The following is a 14,867-nucleotide window of genomic DNA, read 5'->3' on the forward strand; positions in this document are numbered from 1 at the left end:
ACCCATGCATATACAAGTGGCAATAGTATCACAGTATACACTACATAGTTTTACATTTTGGTACTCCCCCTGGAGGATCAAATTTGTAGTAGTATCTGTATTTCATCTGGAAACATATTAAATTTAACAAATTTTTCAAATATTCTGTTTTCTCCATTCTTATAATACCCCCCCCAGAAAATACGACATTGTTCCAATGGTATTTAATAATTTGAATAAATAGAAAACTCCTACATCTTATGATCATTTTTTATTAATTATTTTAGAGTATAATAATGTAGAATTATATATGTTCTGTTCTACAGTTAGGTTTTTGGGCCAGTGACTTTCAATCTTACCTACTCATTGGAATCACCTGGCTAACTTTAATAAAATACTGATATCTGGGTTCTACCCGATTTTATTGATGTGGCATATTGACTTGGCAAAGGGATTTTTTAAGTTCTCCATGTGATATTAATGTGTAGCTAATTTGAGAACTGCTGTTTTACTTTGCTCATACATTTTCCTATTAAAATATATTTATACTTATATTTAATTTCCTCAAGCGAAACTATAAATGCAGAACAAAGCCTATACAGTCTATATAGTTTGTATTTGTAATTTTTATAAGCAATGTCATTTGGAATATATATGGGAAACATAATAATTCGGAAACATAAAATTTGAATAGCCTTGCTGTTTCTGTATGCCCCAGTTGGAAATCTTAGCAATCAACCGTAACTTGTTTTTGTTAAGATATAAAATATGGGCAGATCTCTTTCAAACATAAAATATGATACAAATATTTAAACATAGAAAAAAAAAGTACCAATAAGAATTAGGAAAAAAAAACTTCAAAAACACTTATTGTATTGATAGTTAGTACCAAATGTGAACCTTTCATAGCCATGGAGAATTGTCAGGGGCTAATGTAATTCTAGGTTGCATACTCTGTTTGATCCAGTCTGATCTTTCTTACTTTCTTATATTCTAAAATTTTACAACAATATTTAATAATAATGCAAGCAACACAGAGAGAGGAAGAAATAAAACTAATCTTATATAAACATAGAGTAATGGTTTCAGAGAATTGCTAAAATGAAACGACCATATACAAAGTTCAGGACCAAACCCTTATTTTCAGTGGTCATTATTGAAATCCCAATCATCCTAACACATTTCTTGACTGAGTGAAATGTGCAGAATGCTATATTAGACTTCTGCAGATTTTAAGCCAGTTTTATTATTTTTTTCTCTATTTACTTAATTTTATTTTTAAGTATAACTTATTGTCAAGTTAGCTAACATACAGTGTATACAGTGCTGTTGGTTTTGGGAGTAGATTCCCATGATTCATTGCTTACATACAACACCCAGTGATCATCCACACAAGTGCCCTCCTCAGTGCCCATCACCTACTTCCCCCTCCCCCATCAAACTGCAGTTTGTTCTGTTGTGCTTTGCCTCCCCTCTGAAACTGTTTTCCCCCATCCCTTCCCCCATGGTCTTCTGTTAAGTTTCTCAAATTCCACATATGAGTGAAATCATACGATACTGTCTTTATCTGACTGACTTACTTCATTTAGCACAGTACATTCCAGTTTCATCTGTCTCCGATATCAAAGGAAATAAAAACAAAAATGAACTATTGGGACCTCATCAAGATAAAAAGCTCCTGCACAGCAAAGGAAACAATCAACAACACTAAAAGGCAACTGACATATTTTAAGCCAATTTTAAAATCTAATTTAATGTGTAACACAGGCAAAAAAGACATATTACAAAACACAGCACTCAACACAGTGACACAAGTTAGGTACTGACTAATCATTAGCAGGAAGGTAGGCTGGAGGAAGAAAGGGAGGGAAGAAGGAAGGAAAATACAGGCTCTTTATATATAGAAATATAGAAGGATTATCTATCTGTCGAAAACTTTGAAAAGTTTGAAAAATTTGAAGTCGATCATGAGAATTTCTACAGAAATTTTTCTGGAGGGAGATCTGGATATAAATTTTTCCATTGCCATTTAATACCTTTTTAATAGTGGAGAAATTACTTAAACTCTTTGAAACTTATTTTTCTCATTCATTCAAGTGGATATAATACTTCTTAGGTATGTTATGAAGGCTGAATATGATCACATTTATGAAAATGCTTAGCCAAGAGGTAGGCTGGATCCTTAATAGATGTTCATTATTTAATTTTCCAGTTATATCTAAATCATTCTTTCTTTCATAATCTTTCCTGAAGTTTATAAGACACATTTTAAAGGAAAGAATAGCAATCACCACCAAATTGCTTATCTTCTCCTTTAATCTATTTTACTAGTTTGAGTTGTTAAACTCACTGTCCATCTCTAATACAGCTGAGAATAAAGAGTCAATATAAGTCTGTGAAAGGGGAATGTGTCCTAAATTGTACATTACCATTTACAATTTTATTATTGTTATATTATTTAATTCAATCTATCTTTAGCTTTCAGACCCTTGGTAATCAGTGTGTTTCATAGACCAAGGACAGTGTTATCACTGCTTCTTAGAAATCCAGATCTACGTAATCATAGTCTCCATTTTAGCAAAATTCTGAAGTAATTTATATGTATGTACATTAAAGTTTTAGAAGCACTGCTTTAGACTGTATACAGTTAGCTATTACTCTTGTGGAATTTTAAGAATATATGACCTAAGCTTTAAATATATTCTTATTGCATGAATTCTGATTCTGGCTCAATTCTGGACACAGGTTTGTTGTAAAGATCACTAAAGCAGGAGTAAACACACACACACACACACACACACACACACACACACACTCTGAAAGTGCCATTTAATGGTAGTAAAAATTCATCAGGCTTCTAAACTCTAAGTCTCTGTTTTGTCATTTGTAAAGTGAAAGGCTAATTAATACCTGTCCTTTTACTCATTGGCATTGTTTAGAAACCAAGTAAGATGATACTTCTTTGATTTTCAAGGTCTGTACACATTAGGCTCTATTATAATCTATGAGTTTAGATCAGTTGATAGGTTGATTATGAGTAATAAATTCTTAAGGAGGAAGATAAGATGACAACTTAAGAGTCTGACTAGTAACCATTTATTTTTTCCTGCCTTATAGAAGAAATAAAAGCTGGGTTAGGGAGGGAATATCCTAAAGAAAGTGGTAGTTCTTAATAGTTTTGATTTTTTTGATGGATTTGTGTTGACTTTGGGTGGGCCAATCAATTGTTTTATAATTAGCTAGTGATGAAAGCATGACTGATGACAACATAAAATAAGACAGTGTAATCAATTTTATTTAACACTTAACTTCAATTTTTCCTAGGGGTGCTTCTCAGTTAGTAACGGGATTAAGGTCTGAGGAAATGCTGTATGCCCTGACTTTGGCATGGCAGTAAGGATATCATGAGGGATGTCTTCATGGAAGTCAATGATGCAAACTCTGGTTCTTTCTATTACAGACAAAAAGACTTGTGGACCTCATGAATTCCAGTGTAAAAACAACAACTGTATTCCAGATCACTGGTGGTGCGATAGCCAGAATGACTGCAGTGACAATTCAGATGAAGAAAACTGTAGTAAGTAGCTCTTGCTTGAGAACACTGTGAACAAGACAACATATTCAATAAGCAGGAAAGCAGTATTTAGTTCGGTTAAGGTATGAATTTGAACCTAACTGTCCTACAGCCCACAGTTTTATACATGCATTCACATTTGGACAAGAACATTCGGACTAAACTGACCTGAATCTCAAATGGTAGAATTATTGAAATGTTCATACTGGAAGTTATTTTCTTATAGTTATCAGAATTGGTATGAAAGTATCATGAGGTTTAATGCAACCCATTAGTATGCAACACAGTAAGCCCTTGATGCAAGTTCATACAAAGAGCTGAATGATGTGGAGACAGCACAAAACATATCATTCTTTAACGGATGGTATTCATTTCATTTCAGTCTCAAATCCTTTTACACTACAGATTTACCCAAGAGCATCTTTCAGCGAAATATCATTTATTCTCTCTGGAGTAGAGAATACCATATGTATTCAGGATGCCTTTTTCTGAAAATAGAATAATACTATTTTATTTTATTCATCATCTGCCTCCTGTATTTTTATGTAATAAACTTAAAAGACAATAATTGTCCAATAATTTTACTTTCTAAAAAGTAATGCCGTATGTAAAATTCTGACAGAATTTTTATATTCTAGCATTAATTTCTGAATATATTTCTTACCAGCACTTAAACAAAGAAGGCAATATAATCATGCTTAAAATAAGATAATAATAAAATTCCATTTATTAAATATTTACATACTGCTACTTCCAGAAAGGATTTGATGAAACCAAAAGTATTTACTCTTATTTATTTATTTATTTATTTATTTATTTATTTATTTATTTAGAGACAGTGTGGGGAAGGGACTGGAAAGGGAAGGGGCAGAAGTAGAGAGAGGGAGAGAGAAAAATCCCAAACATGCTCTACGCACTCAGTGTAGAGCCCAATGAGGGGCTTGGTCCCGCATACTGTGAGATCATGACCTGAGCTGAAACCAAGAGTTGGATGCTTATTCAACTGAGCCACCCAGATGCCCCTCAGTGGTATTTAATCTTATACATTAGACTAAGAACATTCATTGCCTAAGATACAGGAGATGAAATAGAAACTGTTACATTAAAGCATAGGAATATGTTATATAAAAGAATATAATTAGTTGAGTCATAGCCTTCATAAACCACTTGGATATCCAGTTTGCAAAATATCAACTTTCTAAAAATAACTTTTGAACTTTAATTTGACTTGTGTTTGAAGATCAGATACATTAAGTGTGAAATCTCTGGATCATTATGACTATGGAATACTCTGATTTTGGGAACTTTTATTAACCTGAGCCTATGAACAGTGAAATCATAACTTGAGCCAAAGCCAAATACTTAACCGACTGAGCCACCCAGGTGCCCCCATCACATACATATTTAATTTTAATATATATAGATGATAAAAGTACACCCCAAAGGACAGCAGTATAATGTTACCATATTTTCTAAATATCATTAGTACAGTTGTATGCATTTCGGTTCACATTTGGGCAATTATTGTTAGCAGTTATTAATGGAATTAACTCTATTAGTGGAATAGAGCAGAGATAGTATATTAGCCTCAGAGTTAAAAACAACAGTAGTTTTATTTTTATTTTTTTCTGTGACCACATTCCATCAACCAACACTCACTAGCATTCCAATGATCCACTCATTTCTTTATCACATTTATCTGAGTTCCTATTTAAATATCTGCACATAGTGTAAGGAGTAGGGCTATTTCTCAGGGTCCAGCACAGGGCCTGACACATTTATAATGTTAGCCATGTATTTTTAAAATCACTTTGGGACTCTTGTGTTTATGAATCTGAAAGAATTTACTTTTTAAATTGTGTGGGAAACACCCCAGGCATAGATATGGGAAGAGTTTGAATCATAGTGGAGCAATTAACTACCAGCTATGTTTTAAATCTAATATACTTCCTCCTATAGCATAATTAGTCCATTGTCATTTCTTCATCATCTACTGATCGTTTCCCTTGTTAAGTGTTCAGCAGGGGCACTTTGCTCAAACAATAATTTATGCTCTTAGAAACAAGAAAATTTGGGGCGCCTGGGTGGCTTAGTCGGTTAAGCGTCCGACTTTCGCTTAGGTCATGATCTCACGGTTCGTGGGTTCGAGCCTCACGTCGGGCTCTGTGTTGACTGCCAGCTCAGAGCCTGGAGGCTGTTTCAGTCTGTGACTCCCTCTCTCTCTGACCCTCCCCTGCTCATGCTGTCTCTCTCTCTCCTAGAAATAATAAATTTAAAAAAAAAAGGTTTAAAGAGACAAGAAAATTTTATTGTCATTGGAGTTACTTTGTATCAAAGGTTTGGAAATACCTGACAAATCTTAGCATCTATGCTATCTTTATCAGCAATAAATGTAATGTATATGGCATGTATACCTTCTAAGTAATTGATGTGCAAAATCAATTATTTCATATCTTTTCTTTATTAAGAAGTAACTAACAATCAAATGGATTTAAAAGCACCAAATAACTTGATCAACCAGATTATGGTTTTTTGTAGAGAGACAAGCTGTGTCTGCCTTATTTGAATTTCTAGTACTTTCACACTGAATTTATATCAGAAGATTATTTGTATAGCATGTCAGTTATACTAATTGTATTCTAAAAATTCTCCTCAGATGCTTACACCCACATTTATATAACTTTTGAACTTATCACCAAGGGTTTATGATAATATACTCAGCAGAGAAATTGGAGTCTGGAAGTCTTTCTGCTCTGCCACTAACTCTGTGGCTTTGAAAGTCACTTTTATTTTTTAAACTTAGTGGGTTTTTTTCCATTTTGTGCAAGATAGTTTCCAAAGTTCTTTTCAGTTGTGAAGCTGTATGCTTTTCCTCCTTTAGTATCGAAGGAAATTTTTTATCTATATAATGCCCCTATTTTTTATTTTCGTTATGGAATGCAGATCAGCCTTCCAAAATATGCTCTGTAAAGGCTTCTTTGTTGTTGATTTGGCCTGTTTAGATGAGATTTATGGAAAACCCAGGTAATTTTTCATATGTAGGGTTCCCTGTCTACTTTAAATCTGTAGACATAGGCAATATCAGAAAAAGTTAATGTGATAAAAAACATTTCGGAAATACTGGGGGAATTTCACATTCACATTTTCTTTCCAAATGGGTCATCTTCCAAGTATGATCATTTTGTTGTTCTTTTTAACAAAAATGCTAACTATCATGCCAGCATCTGAAAATCGGCCTTTTACTTTATCCAGAAAAGATCAAAATTAAGAAACAACAAGAGACTATAATCCCTCACGACCTTCCCTTATAACTAAATTATGTTTTTCTCAAGAGAGAGTTTCTTTTTGAGACATCCAGTGGCAAAAGATTCTGAGGCATACAGATGAGAGTTAAAAACAGACTAGCTACCCCATTCTTGATGACATTTGTATATGTATAAATAATTCATGATTATTATTCAGAAGTGGTTTTGCTGGCATTTCATGCTAGAAACATACATAATTTCATATGCACTGAAAAAAACTTTTTCCAAAAAATCACACCGTTCCTCTGCTCCCATATTAAAACAGAGTAATTAACATTAGCAAACTCTTTATAGAATAAGTGTTCTGTGGAAATATTGGGCGAATGCTTTGAGGTACTTTAGAACTTTAGAACTTGTTATCACCTTAGATCAGCAACATCCAACCCTTTCTATAGCAAAGTGTATCAGAGTCTGTGAAGTCATTACTGGTTAGCACATGATGAACACACTTGTGTTTAATTAGGATAAAGACAAGTTAGAATATTAAAGAAAAAAAAGTTTGGAGAAACCTCCAAATACATGAAATTCAATATTTCTAATGCTGTTAGTTTTAAACATCTAAATAAAATGTGTTTAAAAATGCTCTGATTTTTAATGAAACTCATTTTGATTGTTATTCTCCATTATGAAATAAATTGAGCACTGATTAATTAACTTACTAATTTCCCTGCAATTTATTTTCCCTAAGAAAAAAACTGCATGTTTGTAAGCAGGAGGGTGAAATGGCTTCAGTATGGAAGAATGATAGCAGAAAACTTTTATTTCTAAGTGAAGTAGATATTGTTAGCCATGTGCCTTGGACAAGTAACTTGGATTTTCAGGGCTTTATCTCTGTAATATGTGAACACTTGTTATTTCTTCAGTAGTAAGGGAGGCAATGATTTGGCCTAGTATTAAATAATACAGGCCCTGGTATTGGATTGTCTACGTTCAAGTTCCGTATTGGCTTTTCTGCCTACAAGGTTATTTGGAGAAAGTTCCTTATCCTCTCAGTGCCTCAGTTTACTCTTTGGCAAAAGGGTCCTATAATAACAACCTGTCTTACACAGTTGTTAGGATTAATTGTTGAGTTAATTCAAGTACTTAGCATTAATTTCACTTAGTGCTTAACAACAAATAAGCAATCAGTAGTAATTGGTTGGTAGTAATTATTATTGTTAGAAATAGTAACGTTAATATTAATACAGTTGTTTTTAAGATTAAGGGATGATGTGTATAAATATAATGCAAAGACGAAAAGAGAAACAGCTATTGTCATCCTCACTAAACGGGGTATTGTTATGTGGCTTTTTCTCATGCCACTGAAAAGCATTTTGTCTTATTCATGGCCTAAAGTTTACATTTTAGAGTAAAGTAAGTCCCAGAGCAGAACAAAATGCTGATACATATTACACTTTCCATAGTTCTCCCCATGGCCTCCTTTTATTACTCCTTCTTCATATATATCCCAATTGATCTTACTTAGAGTACTGGATTCTTTTAATCAGTAACTTTGAAAAAACTCTATATAGCAGATTTTCAGATTCTACCCAGTGATTAAAATAAGAATGGCAAGAATGGCAGGAATAGAAGAGTAAATGCATAAAGGAAGCAATTATATGTATACTTTCTATTTAATTCACTTCCATTTCAGAGCTTAAATATACAGATAACTACTTAGCTTATTTTGGAATATATTTAGTATTATCAATACATTTAATTATCAGTAAGATACCTAAGAAGAAGTGCTCTATGACTGAAAGATTTCGAGAACAAGAGAGGGTATGTGAGAAGGCCACATTAGAAACTTACATCTTTGAAAACGCGTTATTCAAGGGGTAGTTGAAATTGTATGAGAAGTTAGGCTATTGCTATAGCTGGGGAAGGAGAAGAAGAACGAAGGGTGAAGATGACCTGTTTCTCAGTCTGCTAGGTTTCCCGTGGTTGAGTATGATTTTGCTGGCATCTCCTAAAAGTCAGTGTTTCATGCCAGAACTCATGGAGAAGGAATATTGTTTCTCACTTGTCGCTGGACAAACAGTGATAAATCACTTGAGTCATTGCCATGGAACCCTTAAGAGAAAGCAAGAGAGTGCCTACAATACCAAGCTTTGCAGTGTAAAATACCCCGTTACGTGTGGTTCACTTTTAGTCCCCATTTACTCTGGGCATGTGGCCTAAGACAGCAACATTGATGAATTTGCAGAGGTGAGAGGACAGTGAACAAGAATAAAACATATTATCATTGTAAAATGGAAGGATAGAAGGGATACAGAGGACCAGCATCAAAAATAATAACATGTAAAACATGTAAGAATGTGTAAGAAGGCTCAAGGGATCGAGATTGTTGAGTGGTGTTTGATGTGACTATCTGAATAGGCCTGAAGAAATGAGAAAGTTCAAACATTGAAAATGTCAACAGTTCTATATGGACAGAAGTAGAGTCTATGAAAAGAGAGAAAAGAATACAATACAGCTATATAAAGCACCAAGAGACTGGTCAGATAGAAGTCAGTCATAGAAAAAATACTTCTCCTGTATAAAATGTTATTGAAATAGCTCCCATTTTTTTTCAATTATCTATTGAAACTATTATAATTATATACATAAAATTATAGTAAAACTATATTATATGTACATATAAATTACTCTTTATATATTGTAATCATGACTATATATATATAGATATATGTCACATCATTTGTGTATATATATATGTATATATTTTAATGTTTATTTATTTTTGAGAGATAGAGACAGAGTGTGAGCAGGGGAAGGGCAGAGAGAGAGGGAGGCACAGAATCTGAAGCTGGCTTCAGGCTCTGACCTGTCAGCACAAAGCCTGATGCAGGGCTCAAACTCATGAACGGTGAGATCATAACCTGAGCCTATGACGGTGAAATCATGACCTCAGGAGAGATCTCTATATAGAAGTATCAGAGCCTTCATGACACCAGGCATGCTTGATGTTACCTATAGCTAGATTGTGTACAGCAGTAATCAAATGTGGGCCAAATTAGTCACAGTATTTATGCAGAAAATTAGGCTTCATATGGATTCTCCTTAAATTAAATTTCTATTATTCCTCCTTCACTTGAGTAAGAGTATTATTGCATGTAAGGCAGCTGTAAACACAGTTAACGAATAAATAGAAAGGTCTCATCATGCCAGATACCAGTTCTATTTAGAGAACACAAAGTAAACAAGAGATGATCTTTTGCAGTCATATCAATTCCTGATCTACCTCATTGTCCAGAAGAAACAAATTCCATATCAGAGTTAAGCCAACTAGCAAGTCATACTATTTGGCTTATATCCTATCTGGACTGTGGTGAAGCATAATTAAATTGGTTAAGTGGCAAATTATTTAAAATGGCAGATAAATGCTGCAGGATGTGAGCAAACATTTGCATAAAAAAGAGACAGGGTTTTGTTTTTTTTTAAATGTTTATTATTGAAAGAGAGAGAGAGAGTAGGGAAGGGGCAGAGGAGAGGGGCAGAGAATCCAATGTGGGCTCTGCTCTGACTGCTGTCAGCCCGATGCAAGGCTCGAACAAACTATGAGATCATGACCTGAGCCAAAGTCAGACACTTAACTGACTGAACCACTCAGGTGCCCCAAAAGGCAGTTTTTAAAAAGTGAAGCGCCTTTTATCTTTTCAACTCTTACCCACTGAGTGATGTCCAATACTATTCCCTTGTATTCTTGTTTTATGAACTCTAGACTCTCTGTGGACAAAATTGAAGAATTATAAAGTCATTAGAATACAGTATAAAAGTTAAGAGTCAAAATCTAGACTTACTACTCAATTAATAAATAGCCCCATACAGTCACAAAATGTCTCAAAGTAAATACATAAAATGACTTAGAATTCCAACAGCTGGAAACGATTTGTTATTATGTAATACGTAGATTCTTATGTTTTATTTTACTGTAATGTTTTATTTTTACTAAGCAGTAGGCTATCTTTTGTCTTTTTTTGTTCAACTGGTTTCTGTAATGCTACTTTCTATTCACGACTTTAAAAAAATTTGAAAAATCATTATATTATGTACCATAGATGCTTCATGAAACACTTCTTCTAAACAATTTGTTGGTTCTGCTTGGCTAACCTCTTTTTTCTTAATGTTACCTCGTGCTGTATGTCATATAAATTTAGAATGCAGTTGCATATAATCGAATAAGCCTGTGCTATTCTTTTGTCCCCAGAGCCACAGACCTGCACATTGAAAGATTTTCTCTGTGCCAATGGGGACTGTGTTTCTTCAAGGTTCTGGTGTGATGGAGATTTTGACTGTGCAGATGGCTCCGATGAGGTAGGCAACTTTGCAAAAGCAAACAAAAAAGAAAGTTGTTTAGAGTCACATTTATAATTATTATTATTCAATCCAGTGAGTGTGCCATGGACAGCTCTGAAATGCTCCTTTACTCCTGACACAATGAGATAAGTAGTATTATATCTAAGCTCTGTGTCGCACACACACAGCACAGGGAATAGTTCTTGTGCTACTATTGACAGTTAATTTTATAGTCTGTTTTACCTCAAGTGGTGAATGGCTGGGTTGGGAATAGGATGTTTGGAAACCCTATTCCCTATAGCTGATGCCCTTGCCATCTGTGAATTTGTTCATAAATTTGCTGCAGTATTTATAGTCAGGACTAATATTTTTATGCATTTTAAAGAGTCTCTTCTCCCCAGTCTCTTTCTTCAATAGATACAGTCTTATAGACTTCGATGTGGGTCATCAATTTTCATGAAATCACAGGTTCAGCTTTGCTTAAATGATGAATCACAACCCGTTTATAATAAGGTCTATGTACACACAGCTTAAGTGAAAAAAAGTTTAAAATATCTCTGGATGATTCTGTAAACTTAGATTGTGTTAACACTAGTAATACTTCACACAATTCATTAGTTATGCACCTATGTATTTGTGTTGCAACTGTCAATCACTCCATGAAGCTTTAAACATAATATATGACACATGGTTATATATATTTTTTCAATCAAATCTAAATTTAATTCTAATCATTTACTTTCTAGTATCAGAGAAAAGTCCAGTAAGAGTCACTTCATGATTTTCTGTTAATGATTTTCCATGTTAATATCGGGAACACAACACTGGTAAAATCAAACCTAGTCAGAGATAAAGAAAAAATGAGTTTTTTGGTCCTTTGTGACCACCACGCCTCCTTCCAGGGTACAATGACTTCCTAGAGCTCTGCTCTTCTGGTTGGCACACATACTTACCTAGCCATCATGAAGGTCCTTTCACTGACTATAGGTTTATCTAGTGAGAATCTCTGATGCTGTAGATGTTTCTGTGTTTCCGGTCAAACACCATTAGTCATCCTCTGATTTCCTGCATCTTTGTGAGACACTGTAGGTCTCTACTATTTACAGAACCCACACAGATTAGTTCTTTCTCAGTCTTCTGGTATTCTTATTAAAATTTGACAATTCTCCATTCTCACACTATCTTGGAAAAGTCCGTCACATTCAAGAGCCTAGATTTTGGAAACAAATGTATTTAACTTCTCGCCTAAAGGCCAGAAAACCTAAACCTTGAAGTTGCAAAGTTCCCTTAGGAGAAAATGAAATATACCATTTATATGCATGGGGCTATTCACAAACAAGTCAAAACAAAATTAAAAAAGATTTTTAAAGGGGCGCCTGGGTGGCTTAGTCGGTTAAGCATCCGACTTTCGCTTAGGTCATGATCTCGCGGTTCGTGGGTTTGAGCCGCTCGTCGGGCTCTGTACTGACTGCCAGCTCAGAGCCTGGAGCCTATTTCGGAGTCTGTGTCTCCCTCTCTCTCTGACTCTCCCCTGTTCACGCTCTCTCTCTCTCTCTCCTAGAAATAAATAAAAATATTTTAAAAAAGAGATTTTTTAATTCATAAGGAAGCTAAATTCTTACTGCCTAACTACATATTTATTTAGTATCCATTAATTCAAAAATTATATTAAATGTTTCCCAGTCAGACAGATACTTTTCACATAAACTCACCCATGCCATTAAATAGTTCCCTTTTTTCTTTAAAAGCTGTGTTTCACTGACCCTGTATAATCTGTGAAACATCAGGAGGTGGAGATATATACTGTTTAAGGCTTATAATTTCATCTTCCATGTTATTCACTAAATATCCAAGGTACATATATAGAAACAAACACTTATTATCCAAAATCTTATTCAAGTGAATGTTGATGTCCTTATTAACATCATTTATCTCATGCCCTAAGTTCATGAATATAGTTCTTTGATGGCTGGATAGACCTCCATTACAGACATTTTCATGATAATGCCTCTAGGGAACAAAAATAACTTTCTTAAAGATGGTATTTACATTTACATCTATTTAGTATAGCCTGTAAGTAATGAAGTGTCTAACAAACACTATAGACAATTGATTCCTCTTTTCTTTCTAAAGGTAAAAATTGCAGGTTGAATTGACTAACAAACAAAGAAGCAGACGAAAAGGTGAACTAAATGGCTAGAAAACCAAATTACATACAGAATACTGTCATATTAGGAACAAAAGATAACATTGTGAGGATAAGTTTTTGTAAGGATGTTAACTGATAATATAATTAGCTTGTTAATTCCAGCCAAAACAACAACAACAACAGCAACAACAATTATAAATTGTATCAGCATAATTGTGTATCACATCAGTGGCATATACAGAGAGGATTGAATGATTGATTGATTGATTCTCAGAAGAATTATTTATGACTTTAAAATATAGTATTTGGCATCTACATCCAGTATAATGCTTCGGAAGGACAAAAGGAAATGCAAAGGAATCGTAAACTGTGTTCATATACTTGTTGTTAATAATGTTGGTTTTACTGATTTGGAACTCGTATATATTGAGAGTAGGATAGATCAAATGCTTAGTTATTTTCATATTACTTGCACTCAAAATTTTCAAGTAAAAGAAAGGAGATACAAATTAGGCAAATAATGTAAATAAAAATTCTGTAATATTAAATTCAAAAGTATCAGTAGGAGATGTTGATTTATCTTTCTCTTTCTAAAAATATATAATTCTTAGCTCTGCCACTTAAAAATTCTAAAACTGAAGAGATCTCAAGATTATAGACTAACCTTAATGCTCATATAATCACCTCTAAATACCATTTTCCTATTAAAGGAAACAAAACTCCTTTTAGAAATATCCAGTTCTAGGTCTGAGAAGGAAATTGACAAAATGAGTCATTAACACCTTGTTAAACCAGAGCAAGACTATGAGTATAGTGTCCAGAATACACAGGAGCTAATTGAAGGGGTTTCTACCAATGAAAGAGACAATTTGGACATCAGAAAGAAAAGTGACTGTCATGGATTGAAATACAATAAATGTATAAAAATACATGTGTGTATAATAATACTCTTAAAAAACGAAAAGCTCATTAGTCACTTTAGATGCACCAAAGCTATCCTCCTTAGGATTCAGTCAGCCCAATTCGGAATGTGGGACATTCAGTAGAACAAATGACCTCTGCAAATAGTAAATAGCATTAAAAAACAAACAAACAAACAAACAAACAAAAAACCTAGGCAAATCGGAAAGTTATTCATATAAACAAACTCAAACCAAATTCAAAGTTATAGCCTTCTTTTAGATCCTTATTTTACCAAACTGTATTTTTAAAATGGGAAAATTTTGGATATTGATAGGAAATAATTTTATACTAAGGGATTTTGGCAAATTCTGTGATATTGCTAATGTTGTGATACTATTGCTGTTATGTTAAATGGTCCAGACTACATAAATACAGTGGAAGAGGATTACGAAACATGAATAGTGTTGATCACTGTTAAACAGGCATGATGGGCATGTAGTTTCATTAGTCTATTCTTTCTTTCTGTATGCTTTTGAGTCTAAAATAATAACTAAGTAACCCAGAAATATAGACACACACACATACTCTTCAACTGTATGGTAATTTATTATACATTGAAATCTGATAATAGAAAAAATATCTAAAAGTACTGTTTTCTGTATTGCTGCCAATACTGATA

The 14,867-nt window shown here is 33.7% G+C and overlaps 1 protein-coding gene across 1 annotated transcript in view; it reads left to right on the forward strand.

Annotated features, from left to right (window-relative positions):
* Positions 1-14,867, forward strand: part of LRP1B (LDL receptor related protein 1B) — a 1,854,983-nt gene that overhangs the window by 1,684,061 nt on the left and 156,055 nt on the right. Inside the window, exons 67-68 of the mRNA XM_077767810.1 lie at positions 3,440-3,556; positions 11,048-11,154. Coding sequence (XP_077623936.1) covers positions 3,440-3,556; positions 11,048-11,154 — 224 coding nt within the window. The remainder of the gene's footprint in view (positions 1-3,439; positions 3,557-11,047; positions 11,155-14,867) is intronic.

Source organism: Crocuta crocuta, unplaced genomic scaffold, assembly GCF_008692635.1.
Source record: "Crocuta crocuta isolate KB4526 unplaced genomic scaffold, BGI_CrCroc_1.0 scaffold154, whole genome shotgun sequence".
Classification (NCBI taxonomy): Eukaryota; Metazoa; Chordata; class Mammalia; order Carnivora; family Hyaenidae; genus Crocuta; species Crocuta crocuta.